We start from the raw sequence: 14,988 nt of genomic DNA, 5'->3' as shown, positions 1-14,988 counted from the left end.
GCATATAATAACCACAGCTTTCATAAATCACTTTTACTTCTAGAGAAAGAATCAATTTCCTGGGTTTGGCACTTGTTTTCTATTGTCTCCTATGCTATCTGGAAATATATATTATATCCTTTCCCTTGGGAGTTGTCACATACTCTCACAGATTGGAAACACAGGAATTCAAAATTAAGTTTTCACTGTGCCATGCATTCTGTAAGACAGGATACAAACTTGTCTTTCCATGGAAGCTGCAGGTACAATGGGCTTTGTCATCCCCATTGCTCTCCTATGGCATGGTGTTTTCCTCTCTGTATATGGATTCTGTTTACAAGGGATGATTAGTCATCCTATATGTTATCTCTAGCCATCAAATAAGGTCATGTTCTCTTAGTCAGAGACAATGACTTGAACATACACCTTGAGATATAATTTAATATATAACAATATTGTTATAATAATACTCTTTTCCTATTGTTGTGATATGATACTCTGACAAAACCAATTTAATGAAGAAGGGGTTTGTTTAGTTCATGGTTCAAGATACAGTCCATCATGATGAAGCTCAACACATCTTGTCACACTGCATCCACACCAGATAGCAGAGTAATGATGGGTTCATGCTCAACTTCTTTTCTTATACAGTTCAGGATTCCCTATTCTTGGTATAGTTCTGAATAATTTTAGGTTTGGTCTCACCATCACGAATGATGTTCTAGACAGTGAGCTATGTTTTGTCATATCTGTTGATCTAATTTATATATACTGAAGATTTTGCTTAAGGATACATACATAGAAAAGCATGTACCCTATCACTGAGGGAGGTCTTTATAACACTTGTCACACTTGATGTATATGTATTATCTGTACAATAATGTGAGTTCTCTCGAGGCATATACGGGATAGTATATATAATGTCCATTGTTGAGTGGCATGCTTGACTCTGTCTACCGGGATTCTACTGTCAACTACCAGCCTCCAGGATAACAAGACATAGCCTAGTATGTGTGTAATAAGAGCATCATTCATGGTTTTTAACTAGCACACTTTTCTGTAATTTAAACTGTGACTCATAATCCCTGATTATCAAGTCTACTTGAAGACCAACATCAAGTTGTGTGAAGTGATACTTTCTACCACAGCTTTCTGAGACATCTTTCAAAATAGGCTTTAATTCTTTATGCACTAAGTCAATTTTTTTCCAAGAAAAGTGTTAGATGCATGTAATCCAAACACATATGAGGCTAGGCAGGAGGACAAGGACTTTCAGATTATCCAGGGTTATAGTAGGAGTTTGAAGACAGCGTTGTGTTGTCGGAGACCGCTTGTTCATTCCCGACTCCCCATACCAGCCTTGGCTATATACAAACCCTCAGCTAAAATATGAAACAAACAAAACAAAACATACAAATAAAAAACTTGGTTAGAGGAGATGATTCTTTAAGTAAAGTGCTTGCCATGAGGACCTGAATTTGAATTCCAGAACCCATGTAAAGGTGGATTCGGTAGCCCACATCCATAATCTCAATACTCCCGTGGTGATTAGAGGTGGAGATAGGAGGGTCTCCAGAAGCTTGCAGGCCAGCTAGTCTGCAAATCCCATATCAAAGTGGGAGGCAAAGTCTAACATCCAAGGTTGTCCTCTGACTTCCAGACATATGCTGTGGCACATACACGTCCACATTCACACACAAGAAATACACACACTGCACACACATACATACAAAGATAAACAAATTAAAAATAAAAACTAAGATTTATTTTACTGAATGTGACCAAAGAAAGAATTATCAATTGACTGCAATTAATTTGAGCATATTTGACAATGCAGGGTACTTGCATGAATTTGAAAGAATGGGTAATAGATGACAAACACTCTGGCAGTGGGCCCCATGCCAGCCTTTTTCAACCCTTGCCATTCAGATGGACCTTGCAATGCCTGTAGATATGTGACTTTGTGGAACTTCACAACCATGATGTATGGAGGCTTCTAACATGAACCACTGATGCCGAGGTGAGTGAGGTACAGCAGCACAGTCCCTATATTCATCCTGTGTGTCTGTCTTCATGGTAATCTGATGCTAGCTGAACTTCAAATCCCACTAAAACGTTTTTGAGAATACTTTCAATTGGTTCGAAACTGGCGTGTTTCCCATTTCCTATAAGGAGAGGATCCAATCCAATTTGAATGGACATTTTTATAAAAAATATTTTTATTATAAGCCAGGCATGGTGAGACACACCTTTAATCCCAACACTTGGGAGGCAGAGGCAGGTGGATCTCCATGAGTTTCAAGTCAGCCTGGTTTACACAGAGACCTAGCTTTTAAAAAGGACATGGTGCATTACTCTGTTGTCCAGGCTAGCCTTGTCTCAGTACAAGTGGAATGTAAGCATCAACACTCAGAGAAGCTGATATTAAAAGTGCTCCTTCAAACATCTCTCGATTATTTACACTCACAGGACTCCTTACTTGCCAGGGCTCTGTAAGCTTCCCTAGATTAGTACATTTTCTTCACCTGTGTTGAGATTTCTGGCAGACACTGAGACACTTGTCAAAAAATTTCTCATGTTTGAATCATTTAAATTCATTAAATTCATCATCCCAGCTATAAGTTTTCAGACAGTGAGATTTTTTTATGATGGTAAGCTTTTCTGCATTGTTTACATTGGTGGGATTTATGCTTGAATGTCATCTCTTTTTTGTGTTAGAGCTTTACTATAACCTTATATTCATATGCACAGGGTTTCTCACTTACCTGAATTCACTGACTTATAGTGAGGTGTAACTTATGCACAGCACCCCTACCATTTCCTATGGCTTCTCACCTGTATGCACTCTCTGACAGAGAGTGAGGCATAACTACTGTATAATCCTTTCTCATACTTTTACATTTATAGGGTCTATTACTGGCATGGGTTTTCTGATGTTGGCTAAGGTGTAATAGCAACACATTTTCCTACATGCATGGTGCTTCTCACCTATGTAAAGTCCTCTGTTAATTCTGACTAGTTTAAGAAAGTTCTTCATAATTTGCATCCCTATATTTCTCACCTAGACTGGGTTTCTCAGCTCTGTGTGTCTTCTGATGGCGTGTGAGGTATGACTTACGTGAGAAAGTCTTTCCACATTTCTTACATCCAAATGGCTTCTCAGGTTTATGAATTACCTGATGTCGAGTAAGATATGCTTTAAGATAGAAAGCTTTCCTGCATTCTTTACATTCATAGGGTTTCTCACCGGTATGAGTTGTCTCGTGTTGCATCACTTGTGACTTACGAGAAAAGGTTTTCCCACATTCTTTACACTCGTAGGGCCTCTCACCTGTGTGGGTTTTCTGATGTTGAGTGAGGTGTGACTTACGGGCAAAAGCATTCCCACAGTCTTTACATTTGTGTGGCTTCTCGCCTGTATGGATTTTCTGATGTTGAGTGAGATGTGAGTTACGGAAGAAAGCTTTCTGGCATTCTTTACACTCATAAGGCTTCTCCCCTGTATGAGTTCTCTGATGTTGAGTGAGTTGAGCCTTCAGGTAGAAAGCTTTCTTACATTCTTTACATTCGTAGGGTTTTTCAGGTGCATGGATTCCCTGATGCCGGATAAGGTGTGACTTGTGGCAGAAAGCTTTCCTGCATTCTTTACATTCATGGGGCTTCTCCCCTGTATGAGTTCTCTGATGGCGAGTAAGTTGAGACTTATGGGAGAAAGTTTTCATACAGTCGTTGCATCCGTAAGGTTTCTTAAGACTGGGAGTGTGGTGTTGAGTGAGGCTTGATATATAGAAGTAAATTTTCATTAATTCCTTGCATTCATTTTGCTGTACATCTGTATGAGCTCTCTGATATTGAGACAGTAGAGAATTGGGGTAGAAGGCCTGACTGCATTCTCTGCACTCACAGGATTTGTCATCTGTGTCAAGTCTCTGATGTTGGGTGAGGGCTGACTTATCACAGATCGTTTTCCTATATTCTTCACACTCACAGGGTTCCTCACAAGTGTGTGCTCCCTGATGGTTGATGTGATGTGACTCATGGTAAAAGGTTTTCTCAGACACTTTACCTTCATAAATTTGTTTCTCAGTGTGCCTTTTCTGATCAACCGTTTGCAGTTCTGCATCCAGACAGAAGAATTTGGTGTTTTCCTTGTGTTCCTGGGGCTCTTTCTCTGCATATGCTTCCTGATGTTTCTTAAGGTCTGATTCGTTAAGCATGGGTTTCTCATAATCGCATTTATAACCTTTCTCTTCCATGTGCATGTTGTCATGGTTACTGAGATCAGTCTTGCTTGGGTGTATTTTATGATCTGTATTCCATCCCAAAGTTTTCTTTCTTAACTGAGTCATAAATTGGGCAGGATGTGCTACCTCATCCAAGGATTTCTCACAGTCACCGAACGTCCTACAGGTTGCCTGAACGTCAGACTTCTTAGGTGTTAATATTGCTTTTGTGTGGAAGGCATCATCTGGCCCAAAATACTGAAAATGACACTCTGAACACTTCTCCTGGCTGTGGTGAATGGAATGGTCAGGATACGAGAGAACGTCCCATGTTTCTTTCAAATCATGAGTTACTTCTGTTCCCTGCCTCTGAGAAGGCTCACTAGGCAAAGACACATCTTGCCATGGATTAACAAGCTCCTGATGGAACATTCTATAATCGACTTCATTTTTCATGTTCACACTTGAAATGCAGTTGGAGTCTGCATGGAATAGTTTTTCTACTTCAGCCATATCTTCATTTGGTGTATTTCTCTTGGTGATTTCAAGTTGACCCAAATACTTCTCTTGAGCTTGCTGTCTTGTTTCAGTCAGGGCACTCCATTTATGGACATCTAAAAATGGTAATAAAATGATCATTTAATAAGTGATACATGCTCTTAAGAACAATATTAAAAAGTTGCATTTGACATTCACAGCTATTTACATAAATTTGACTACTGATCTGAGAAATTACATAATGTCACGTTTACTAAAATTGTATCTGGGGATGCATAAACTTTTTAATATATCTTGATTATGGTAGTAATGGTTATGTGACTATATTCTAAACTAGAAGAGTGAAATTTGCCACATGTTAAAACAAAAACCTGAGAGTTAAACGTCACACTTTCATACCCCATATGTCATCAGGCGCCTCTGAAATCTTGCTTCTTTGTTTCTCCAGGTAGGCTTTGTCTTTTCACCCCATAGGAAACCTGTGATAAGATCTCACTTCTTGTGCTGCCAGGCAACTGACTCCACTCCCCTTTGATGGCTGCTACACTAACCTTCCTCTCTGAGATACTGCACCCCAAGCCCTCAGTAGGCCGTCTATTTCTACAAGATTCCAGGCTCCTCTAAGATCTCATTTCTTATAGTTACTAGGGAGAACCATTCTCCTCACCCCATAGGCCTTCTGACTCTATAACTAGCTTCCCTAGGCTCTTGTTCTCCCAATCCATACCAGCTGATCAGAGCTTAGCATTTAGGTATGGAGAGATGCCAGAAGGCTGTGGTAGAGAGGACCAGCAAGAGGTATGGTGATCACTGGATGACGGTTAGCATAGATAGTAGAAGACTCTTAAAAGACTACTAAGGACAGACCCTGCAGCCCTCAGTACTAAGCCACAGGGCAAATAAGGTCCCAACCCTCTTACAAACTAGTCCTCTCTTGAGCAGTTCACATACCTCCCAGTGAAAAATAAAGGGATTTGAGCATAAAGAAAGACTCAAAAATGCATTCCTTCAGATGCAAGTCCCTGCCCAGAAATGAACATAACTTGAAAATCATGACAGCTTGCACTCTCCCAGTTACTAACCCCATAGTCACCACCCAGTGGAATGACCTGGAAAAATTCCAAGACAATAATTCAAAAGAGTGATAGTAGCTATGTTCAAACAACTCAAAGAAGGTAAGAATATATTGCAAGAAAATAAAAATAGAGCTGAATGAAATGAGAAAGTCAATCTAAGACACGAAAAAAGAATTCAACAGAGAGACAGAATTTCTGAGGAAAATCCAAACTTTATCAAATGCTAGAAATTAAAAAAAAACTCATTAAGTAAAACAAAAACTTTGGTGGAAAGCCTCATCAATACAATGGATCATGTGGAAAACAGTTTGAGGGAGAGGAATTGGATTACCCAATAAATATCAATGATAAATTTTTAAAAAATGAACAGAACAGGGGAGTGCTTTGCAACACCATAACAATGCCTAACTTCTGAATTATTGGGCATAAAAAAAGAATACCACACCAAAAGTATAAATATAAAATCATAAAAAATGTCCTCAAAGCAAGAAAAAGATACACCTCTCCAGGTACAGAACACCTACAGAACAGCAAGTAAACAGAGAGAGAAAAGCCAGCTGGACTGGGATCAAACTGGACTCTCTGAATGTGGCTGACAGTTGGGGCAGACTGAGAAGCCAATGATAATGGCACTGGGATTTGTCTCTACTGCATGTACTGGCTTTTTGGGATCCTAGTCTGTTTGGATGCACAGCTTCCTAGGCCTGGATGGAGTGGGGAGGGCCTTGGACTTCTCACAGGGCAGGGTACTCTGTCCTTTCTTAGGGCTGGAGGGGGAGTGGGGAGAGGGAGTGGAGGAGTGGGAGGGAAATGGGAGGAAAGGAGGAAGTGGAAATTTTGAATGGTATTATTTATAAAACAATACAAAAATAAAATAAAATAAGAAACTCTCCACAACATACCATAGTTAAAACACTAAAAACAGAGTAAATGGCTTCCTGCTACAGCTATACAGTGCCAGAATGTGCTACTCTGCTTGGGGAGGAAAGGTATCAGAGGTTTTGCTCATTGCTAGACCCTGCATGTTCCAATACTGACCTGACTGGGGAGATGTGCCCCAGGTACAACACCAGCAGTGATAGGTAAGGGGATTGCCAACAACTATTTTGCCTGTATATGAGGCTTACATTACAGAAGTATTTTATGCCTGGTAAAATAAGCCTGGTCAAAAGCCCATAAATGTTAGTATTTTTTTTTAACCAAAACAGTAGTGAAAGTCCAATCAAGAAAAGTTTGGAATCAGATGGATTCCCTGCTGCGTTCTCCAAAACCTTTAAAGACGAGCTGACAGCGCTGTCCTCACGCTGTTCCATGAAGGAGAGGAACACCACACCCAACTAAAGACACTGACACTGTCCTGATACCCAAATCTGGGAAGGATACAAGAAAATCATAGGGCAGTTTTCATGATTATCGCAGATGCAAACATCCACAGTAAGATTCTTGCAAATCCAATTAGGGAGATCACACACAAACTGAACAGCACCACCCAAACAAACTGGATACAGACATGATAAATATGGACAATTGCCAGCCCTGCCAGTGCCTGTGGTAGCGACAGGCAATAAACTGTGGTAAATAGACTGTGAGCTGAAAAACAAAAGTCAACAAATAATAAAAAAAATGAGCTAAAGGAAGGAGGGAGAGAAAAATAAAAGAGAGAACTGAGGTTAAATTAAAGACAGAAAAAGGCCAGGCATGGTGGTGCATATCTTTAATACCAGCACCCAGGAGGCAGAGGCAGATGCATCTTTGTGAGTTCAAGGCCAGCCTGATCTATATAGCGAGTCTAGGAGAGCCACAGGTACATAATAGAGAGATCCTGCCTTAAAAATAAAATGTTGTCTTCCCACCACCCAAAAAAGTGTGTGGAAGAAGAGATCATGTAAGACAAAATAATTTCATACAAAGTAATAAAAAACACATAAAAGGAGAGACAGGTACAAGGAGGAGTAAAAATGAAATAAAATTTAAAAAATGAAAGTGAACAGTAATACTAATAACTCAACAAAAAGAAAACAATTCAGAGAAGGAACTAATAAAGATTATCCTCCTCCTCCTCCTCCTCCTCCTCCTCCTCCTCCTCCTCCTCCTCCTCCTCCTCCTCCTCCTCCTCCTCCTCCTCCTTTCAAAACAAGGTTTTTCTGTGTGACTTCAGAGCCTGTCCTGGAACTAGCACTTGCAGACAAGGTTGGCCTTGAACTCACAGAGATCTGCACGCCTCTGTCTCCAGAGTGCTGGGATTAAAGGTGTGGACCACCGCCCAGTTTGGTGAAGGTTTCCGTCTGTTCTAACACTGCCTCTAGCAGCAAGGGGTGGATACTGAGGTTGTGCCTGGAGTCTTTATCACATCATCAGTTGGTATTAGGTGCTGGCAGGGGGCTGAGCCCATCAAGGTTATGTTATGACAGGGTGGCTTTTCATTTAAAAACTTTTCTGTTTGCAGAAAAGAGCCACTGCTAACCTCATCCAACTTGGGTGTGTGTGTGTGCCAAGCAACATTCTGCTTGCTCCAGAGACTAGTTTGTGCATGGAGGGAAGGTGATGCCTACTTGAGTCTGATTGACGTTTTAGACTGAGGAAGCAGGCTGCTGACAATGCTTATTAGTCTTGCTGTTATTCTCTGCAGAAACCCAGAAGAAACTGGAGCTCTGTCTTAGTTAGGATTTCTATAGCTGCAATGAAACACCATGACCAAAAAGCCAGTTAGGGAAGAAAGGGTTTATTTGGGTGACATTTTCACAGCATTGTTCATCACTGCAGGAAGACCCAAGCGAGGCAGGATCCTGGAGGCAGGAGCTGATGCAGAGGCCATGGAAGGGAGCTGCTTACTAGTTTGCTCCTCACAGCTTGCTCAGCCTGCCTGCCTTCTTTCAAAACCCAGGACCAACAGCCCAGGGATGGCACTATCCACAGTGCTTTGGGCCTCCCTCACTGACCTCTAATTGAGAAAATGCCTTACAGATGGATCTCATGGAGCCATTTCCTCAACTGAGGCTCCTTCTTCTCTGATGACTCTAGCATGTGACAAATTGACACAAAACCACTCAGTACAGGCTCATACCTCACCGAGAGAGCGTGACCAGCAGACACCCTCTACCCTTGATTTTACCTGGTTTATGCTTCTCAGTGATTCTGCACCTAACCCTGCTCATCAACTCGAAAGTGGTCATTTCCTGCATAGAAACTTGGCAAGTGTGCCCAGCGCTTCCTTTATTTTGTAGTCATTTCCAACTTTCAGACCCCAAGAACAGCAGCTTTTTATGGTACTCCCAGGAATGCACAGAAATGCAAAGACTTCTGCATAATAATCTGCAGTGCAGAAAGTTAGAAAAAACCATTGCAAGCACTGGATGGGATGTTTACAGAACTCCAGAGTGGAGGAATATGAGTGTGCTGGATTTGGGGTTCCTTGCACTCTCCAGGCTGGGGGTGGCTTTTGGTTCCCCTCTCTCTGAAGAGATGAGGTTGAACTTAAGTGGCTCCTATTCTTCTCTGCATTGCCTTTCTGCTTCCTGTCTTTCAGCTATACTCACAATATCTTCTTAATCACATGGTTCACACTCTGTCCTCAGAATATGTTCTCTCCTTTGTTACATGCTGGTCTCCTATTCCTAAGTCAGCAAAACCTAACTGCCACTTTACTCCTGAGCCTCTGATTAATTATTCTTGTTTTCTTAAAATTTCCACAGGCAACTACAACAGTAACTGCAACATTAAATCTTCCTGTAGGCCACTGTTTATTTACGTTTGTGTGTCTACACAAACTAAGATTGCTGGTTTTGGTTGCTGTGATAAAACATGATGAACAAAAGCAACTTGGGGAGGAAAGGGTTTATTTGTTTTAAACATCTTGCTCATTCCACCACTGAAGGAAGCCAGGGCAGGAAATCAAGGCAGGGACCAGGAGGCAGGAACTGAAGCAGAGACCACGGAGGAGCACTGATTACTGGCTTGCTCCCCATGGCTTGCTCAACCGGCTTTATCATAGCACCCAGGACCAGCTGCACAGGAGTGGCACCCACACAGTAGGCGGAGCTCTCCTTACATCAATCAAATTATTCAAGAAAATGACCCACAGGCTTGCCTACCGGCCAAACTGATGGAATCATTTTCTCATTTGAAGTTCTCTCTTCTCAGATGACCCTGGCCTATGTTGATGACAAAAACACTAGCCAGCTCAGGCATGATCCAGTGTTTAGTTTGTAAGTAAGTAATTCACTGGAGGCTAGTTCACTTGAAGCCTTTCCTAAAAGAGAATCTCATGTTTTTTCCTCTCCTCTATTTTTTTTAAATCTTTTGTGACTCTTCTATCATTCTTTGACTTTTCCTTCTCATGATACATTGCTATTCAAGCAAATACAAAGACAACAATCCTTAAGCTAATCAAAGAGCAAGAACTGAAATAAAACCCAACATGTCAACAAATGCCAAATAGAAATTAGTCTCTGGAAAGGAGAAAAGGGTGAGTGAGTGGTGGAGGAAGGGCTGGAGCTCAATTGATAGAGTGTTTTCCTAGAATGCATAAGCTTTGGTTTTGATCCTTCAAAAAATAAATAAAAAAATAGGAAAAGTATTTAACCAAAAAATTGTATGAGAAATTCCACACAGCAGTAGTGAGTTTGAGCAGATACAAGGATACTTCAACAACAACCAAACCCAACTCAACCAATACATACAGGGAAATGGTTTAACATATGGACCCTCATTTGGAAATTGTATAAAATAAGTGTCTGATTCAAGAGCTCACTCCCCTTCGGTCTGGCTTTGATATAAGCTGATGAAACATCTCAATATGACCAACAGCTGAAGAGCGCATTTCTTGCTGACTCACCTGGTAGGCACTGCTCTGTGACTTCGGCACCACTCCACGGCACCAATCCTTGTTCCAACTTGGAGATCAACTCAGGTTTGGCTAAACAGTGCCCTGTAAATGAGAAATAATAAAAGCTTAATGCCAAGTCAGGTTTATGAACAAAAAACAACAGTCTCATTTGCGGATCTTTGCCAAAATGATCGGAACTTGTGTTAGAGTAGGTTTGTACTGCAGTCTTCACTCACTGGAATATCACCTTATGGGGAGTTACATTGTATGATACATAACCCAATATAATGATGTAGAAAAACTTGGAAGAAACAGAAAAAGTGAAGAAAAACAACAACAACAACAATAACAAAAACCCAGACACTGGAATGGAATACCTGTCTTAGGGTTTCTATTCCTGCAATGAAACATCATGACCAATAAGCAAGTTGGGGAGGAAAGGGTTTATTTGGTTCACACTTCAGCATTGCTGTTCATCACTGAAGGTAGTCAGGACAGGAACTCAAACAGGACAGGAACCTGGCAGCAGGAACTGATGCAGAGGCCATGGAGGAGAGTTGCTTATTGGCTTGCTTTCCATGGCTGGTTCAGACTACCTTATAGAACCCAGGACCAGAAGCTCAGGGATGGCACCACCCACCGTGGGCTAGGCCCTCCCCCATTGATCACTAAATCAGAAAATGCCTTACAGGTGGATATCAAGAAGGCATTTTCTCGGCTGAGGCTCCTTTCTCTGATGACTCTACAGCTTGTGTAAAGTTGACATACAAAACCACCTGGTACAATGACTCCTGATCTTTAAGAGAAATGGAAAAAGTAGAGATTGATCACAAAAAAGAACCAGCCAAAAGTTTTGGAAGTAAAGGCCTCAATTCATGAAATCATAAAAGCTGACAGATGAAATCACAGAGCTCATTAGTTAGGAGAACAAATTTCAGGGAACTTAGGAATAACCCAGGCAGGCTTACTAAACTGAAAGAAATATAAAAAAAACCAGCAAAGCTATTGATGGACATGCAGTACTCTGGAGAAAGCAAGCATTTCATCACTGTGTTCCAAAAAAAGGAGGGGGGATCAACACACAGATTGAATTTAAGGATTTAATGTCGAGAGGATGTTTATGTTCAGATATAGGAGGATGCTAAAGACCCCCTACCAGAATGGACTAATAATAATTTTGAGTCATATTAGAGTCAAACTGACAAAACTCCATGACAAAGAAAATTCTAGAATATACTTGAGAAAAGCCTATAGTTACTTTTAAAACAAAAGCCATTAGAGGAATATGTCAGTTTGAATGAGAATCGCCCCATAGGCTCACATATTTGAATACTTGGTTCCCAGTTGGTGGAACTGTTTGGGAGGGATTAGGAGGTGTGCCTTGTTAGAGGAGGTGTGTCACTAGGGGTGGACTTTGAGGTTTCTAAAACCCACACAAGTCTCAGTCTCTCTTTTTCTTTCTTTCTTTCTTTCTTTCTTTCTTTCTTTCTTTCTTTCTTCTTTCTTTCTTTTTTTCAACTTGTGGCTAAGAAGCAATGTCTCAGCCACTGCTCTATCAAACCTGCCTATGTGCTGCTATGCTCCCTGCCTTTATGGTCACAGACTCACCCCTGGAAACTATAAATAAGCAAATTAAAGATTTGGTTTATAAGTTGCCTTGACCATGAAGATTCCTCCCAGCAACAGAAAAGTAATGAAGACAAGTCTCGACCACTGTAGCTGTAACCTTACAGATCAGCACTACAATGATTTCAAAAGTTGGTGTGGACACAGCAAACAAACTACAGACAAAAAGACCTAAGTTCTCGGCAAGTCAGCAAATCAAGTGGAATGGAATATAAAAATACACTAAACAATGATTCTACTTTTTTAAAACTTATCTTATGAGTGTTTTGCCTGCATGAATGTTTGTGTATTGTGTGCATGTCTTGTACCCTTGGAGATCAGAAGAGGACACTGGATCCCTTGGCATTAGAGGTATGGATGGTTATGAGCCACTCTGTATGTGCTGGAAATTGAGCCTGGGTCCTCTGCAAGAGCAACAAGTGCTTTTTAACCATTTATCCATTTTTCCAACCCCTAACCTGTGATTCTCTGTAACTTGTTCCAGGGATACAACTTTCATGTTATAGGAAGTTATAAGTGTAAACCACCATACCAACAGAATGAAGAATATAAAGTCACATGAACACCAACATTCCTGCATAAAAATGCAGTGAGAAAATTCAACCTACTATCTTCACAAAACTCAATAATTTGAGTCAAATAGAGGCAGAAGATTGATACCTCTATATGATAGGATTTATATAGAACAGACCCACAGTCTACAGGTTAATGAATGAAAAAAAACAGACATTATTTCCTCTAAGCTCTCATACAAGACAAGGTTGTACTCTTTTAACCTTCTTCTTCAATATAAGTAAAGCAATTATAGACATAACAGTAGAGTAAGGGAAAGAAATAAAAGGAGTTAACAAAGGACAATGTCATAAATGTCCTTTTTGTAGGTTAAATGATTTTTATATAGAAGACAAACAAACAAACAGAAGTAAAAATAACAACTGCTAGAATTGTTGAATCACTTCCCTTTAGGAACAAAACACTAAGTAAAAACACTCAAATCTGAAATTGCATGCTTATTGGTAAAGGAATTTCTGAGAAATAAATTCAGAATGCAATTCAATTCATAATAGCTATAAAATATTTTTAGTATTTATTGTTTTTTATGTCTCTGTATGCTGTGCGTGTGGGTGATGGTGGAAGCCAGAGGAAGGAGTTGGATGCCTGATCTCAGGGGGAATTACAGGCAGTTGTGAACCACCTGATGTGGGTGCTGAGAATTGACCTTGGAAGAACAAAAGATGCTCTTAACCATAGAGTCATCTCTCCAGACATTATAAATTATTTTTAAAAATTAAAATAATTTTATAATTTACTAACCAGGATATACATTGAAATGCCAAAATAGAGAAAAATGTTTAAGAAGACACACACCCAAATAATCACTGACTGAAACATCTGAAAAATGTAAGCCAAAAGAATTCTGTTTCTTTCAAGATGCTTGTGTCAAGCATTTTTGTTTTCTGGGTGACAGAAATATAATATGTTTAGCCAACTGATTTTCAAAACAGCTTTCATGTACTACCACTCAGGAATACTCATTAATAAGTCACATTGAGAAAAGGCATTCCATTCCCCTATCTCACCACATACAGAAATCAAATGAAAATGATCAAAGAAAGGATGTAAGGCCTGAAGCTATGAACTTATGCTATCCATGTGAAACTCTTTAGTACAATAGTGTAGGCAAAATGTCCTTTTTGACATAATTCCAAAAATAAGCTGATACAAGCAAAAAATCATTAGCTATTAAAAATAGAATAATTAATAAAATATATAATATAATAATAATATAAAAACAATATGATATAAAAATTCATTTTTTTAAAAAAAAGGCAAGCTACCAAAGTCAAGTCAACATACAGAATAAGAAAGTACTGCTTGTATCTGGCTTTTTGGGAATCTATTTTCTTTGGATGGATACCTTGCTCAGTCTAGATATAGTAGGGAGGGCCTTGGACCTTCCCCAGTGCAATGTGCCTTACCCTCTCTGAGGAGTGGATGGGGAGTGGAGGGTGTAAATGGAGGGCATGGGAGGAGGAGAGGGAGTGGGAACTTGGATTGGTATTTAAAGTAAAAAGAGCTAGTTTGGTTTTTTTTTTAAAAAAAAATTTAAAAAAAGACTCACACAGAAAAGAAAATATAGGCCAACAACCTATCAACACACTAACTTTTAGAATATATGGATACTTCAGATGCCTATAGGACAACGATGTGAACTGATGCTTCTCTATCAGGACACCCAAACAGCCCGAGGAATGTTCAACACCATCGGAGAATGCCTAGGACAACCACAAGGGTTATCTGCACACTGAAGCTAGAATGCTACCCAAGGAAAAGATTCACAAGTGCTGGCAGGTCCCACAGACTGATGATGGGCAGATAAATTGGTACAGTCACCATAAAACCAGTACAAAGGTCCTCAGAGTTTAGAACCAGACTTCTACATGGACTGTTTGCACATATGTCCCATGGATATGTTACTGAAGTACTAAAAACATGCATTTTTGTTATTGATTTCATATTTTACTTTTTAAAATGATTTATTTTTATTTAAAAAATTGTATGGACTTGTGTGTGTCTGTGTGAGGATGTGTACATGTGAGTATAAGTACCTACGGAGGACAGAAAGGGGTGTTGGATTCTCCAAAGTTGGAGCTACAGCTGGATGTGAGCCACCAGATGTACATGCTGGGAACCGAGCTCAGGTCCTCCGCAAGAGCAGCAAGTGCTCTTAACCACTGATCCATTTCTGGAATAGTCTCCT

General features: G+C 40.1%; 1 protein-coding gene across 2 annotated transcripts in view; it reads right to left on the bottom strand.

Annotated features, from left to right (window-relative positions):
* Positions 1-1,122: 1,122 nt before the first annotated feature.
* LOC142851655 (zinc finger protein OBI1-like) overlaps positions 1,123-14,988 on the bottom strand; it is a 30,326-nt gene continuing 16,460 nt past the window's right edge. Inside the window, exons 3-4 of one of the 2 annotated variants that reach the window (XM_075975555.1) lie at positions 10,611-10,703; positions 1,123-4,816 (exon numbers count right to left, since the gene is read on the bottom strand). In XM_075975555.1, coding sequence (XP_075831670.1) covers positions 3,000-4,816; positions 10,611-10,703 — 1,910 coding nt within the window. In that variant the 3' untranslated portion in view covers positions 1,123-2,999. The remainder of the gene's footprint in view (positions 4,817-10,610; positions 10,704-14,988) is intronic. The other variant, XM_075975564.1, reaches the window with a different exon arrangement.

The sequence above is a fragment of the Microtus pennsylvanicus genome, chromosome 1, assembly GCF_037038515.1.
Source record: "Microtus pennsylvanicus isolate mMicPen1 chromosome 1, mMicPen1.hap1, whole genome shotgun sequence".
NCBI classification, from domain to species: domain Eukaryota; kingdom Metazoa; phylum Chordata; class Mammalia; order Rodentia; family Cricetidae; genus Microtus; species Microtus pennsylvanicus.
Note: the sequence above shows the minus strand (reverse complement) of the source record. Positions and strands in the feature narration are given on the sequence as shown.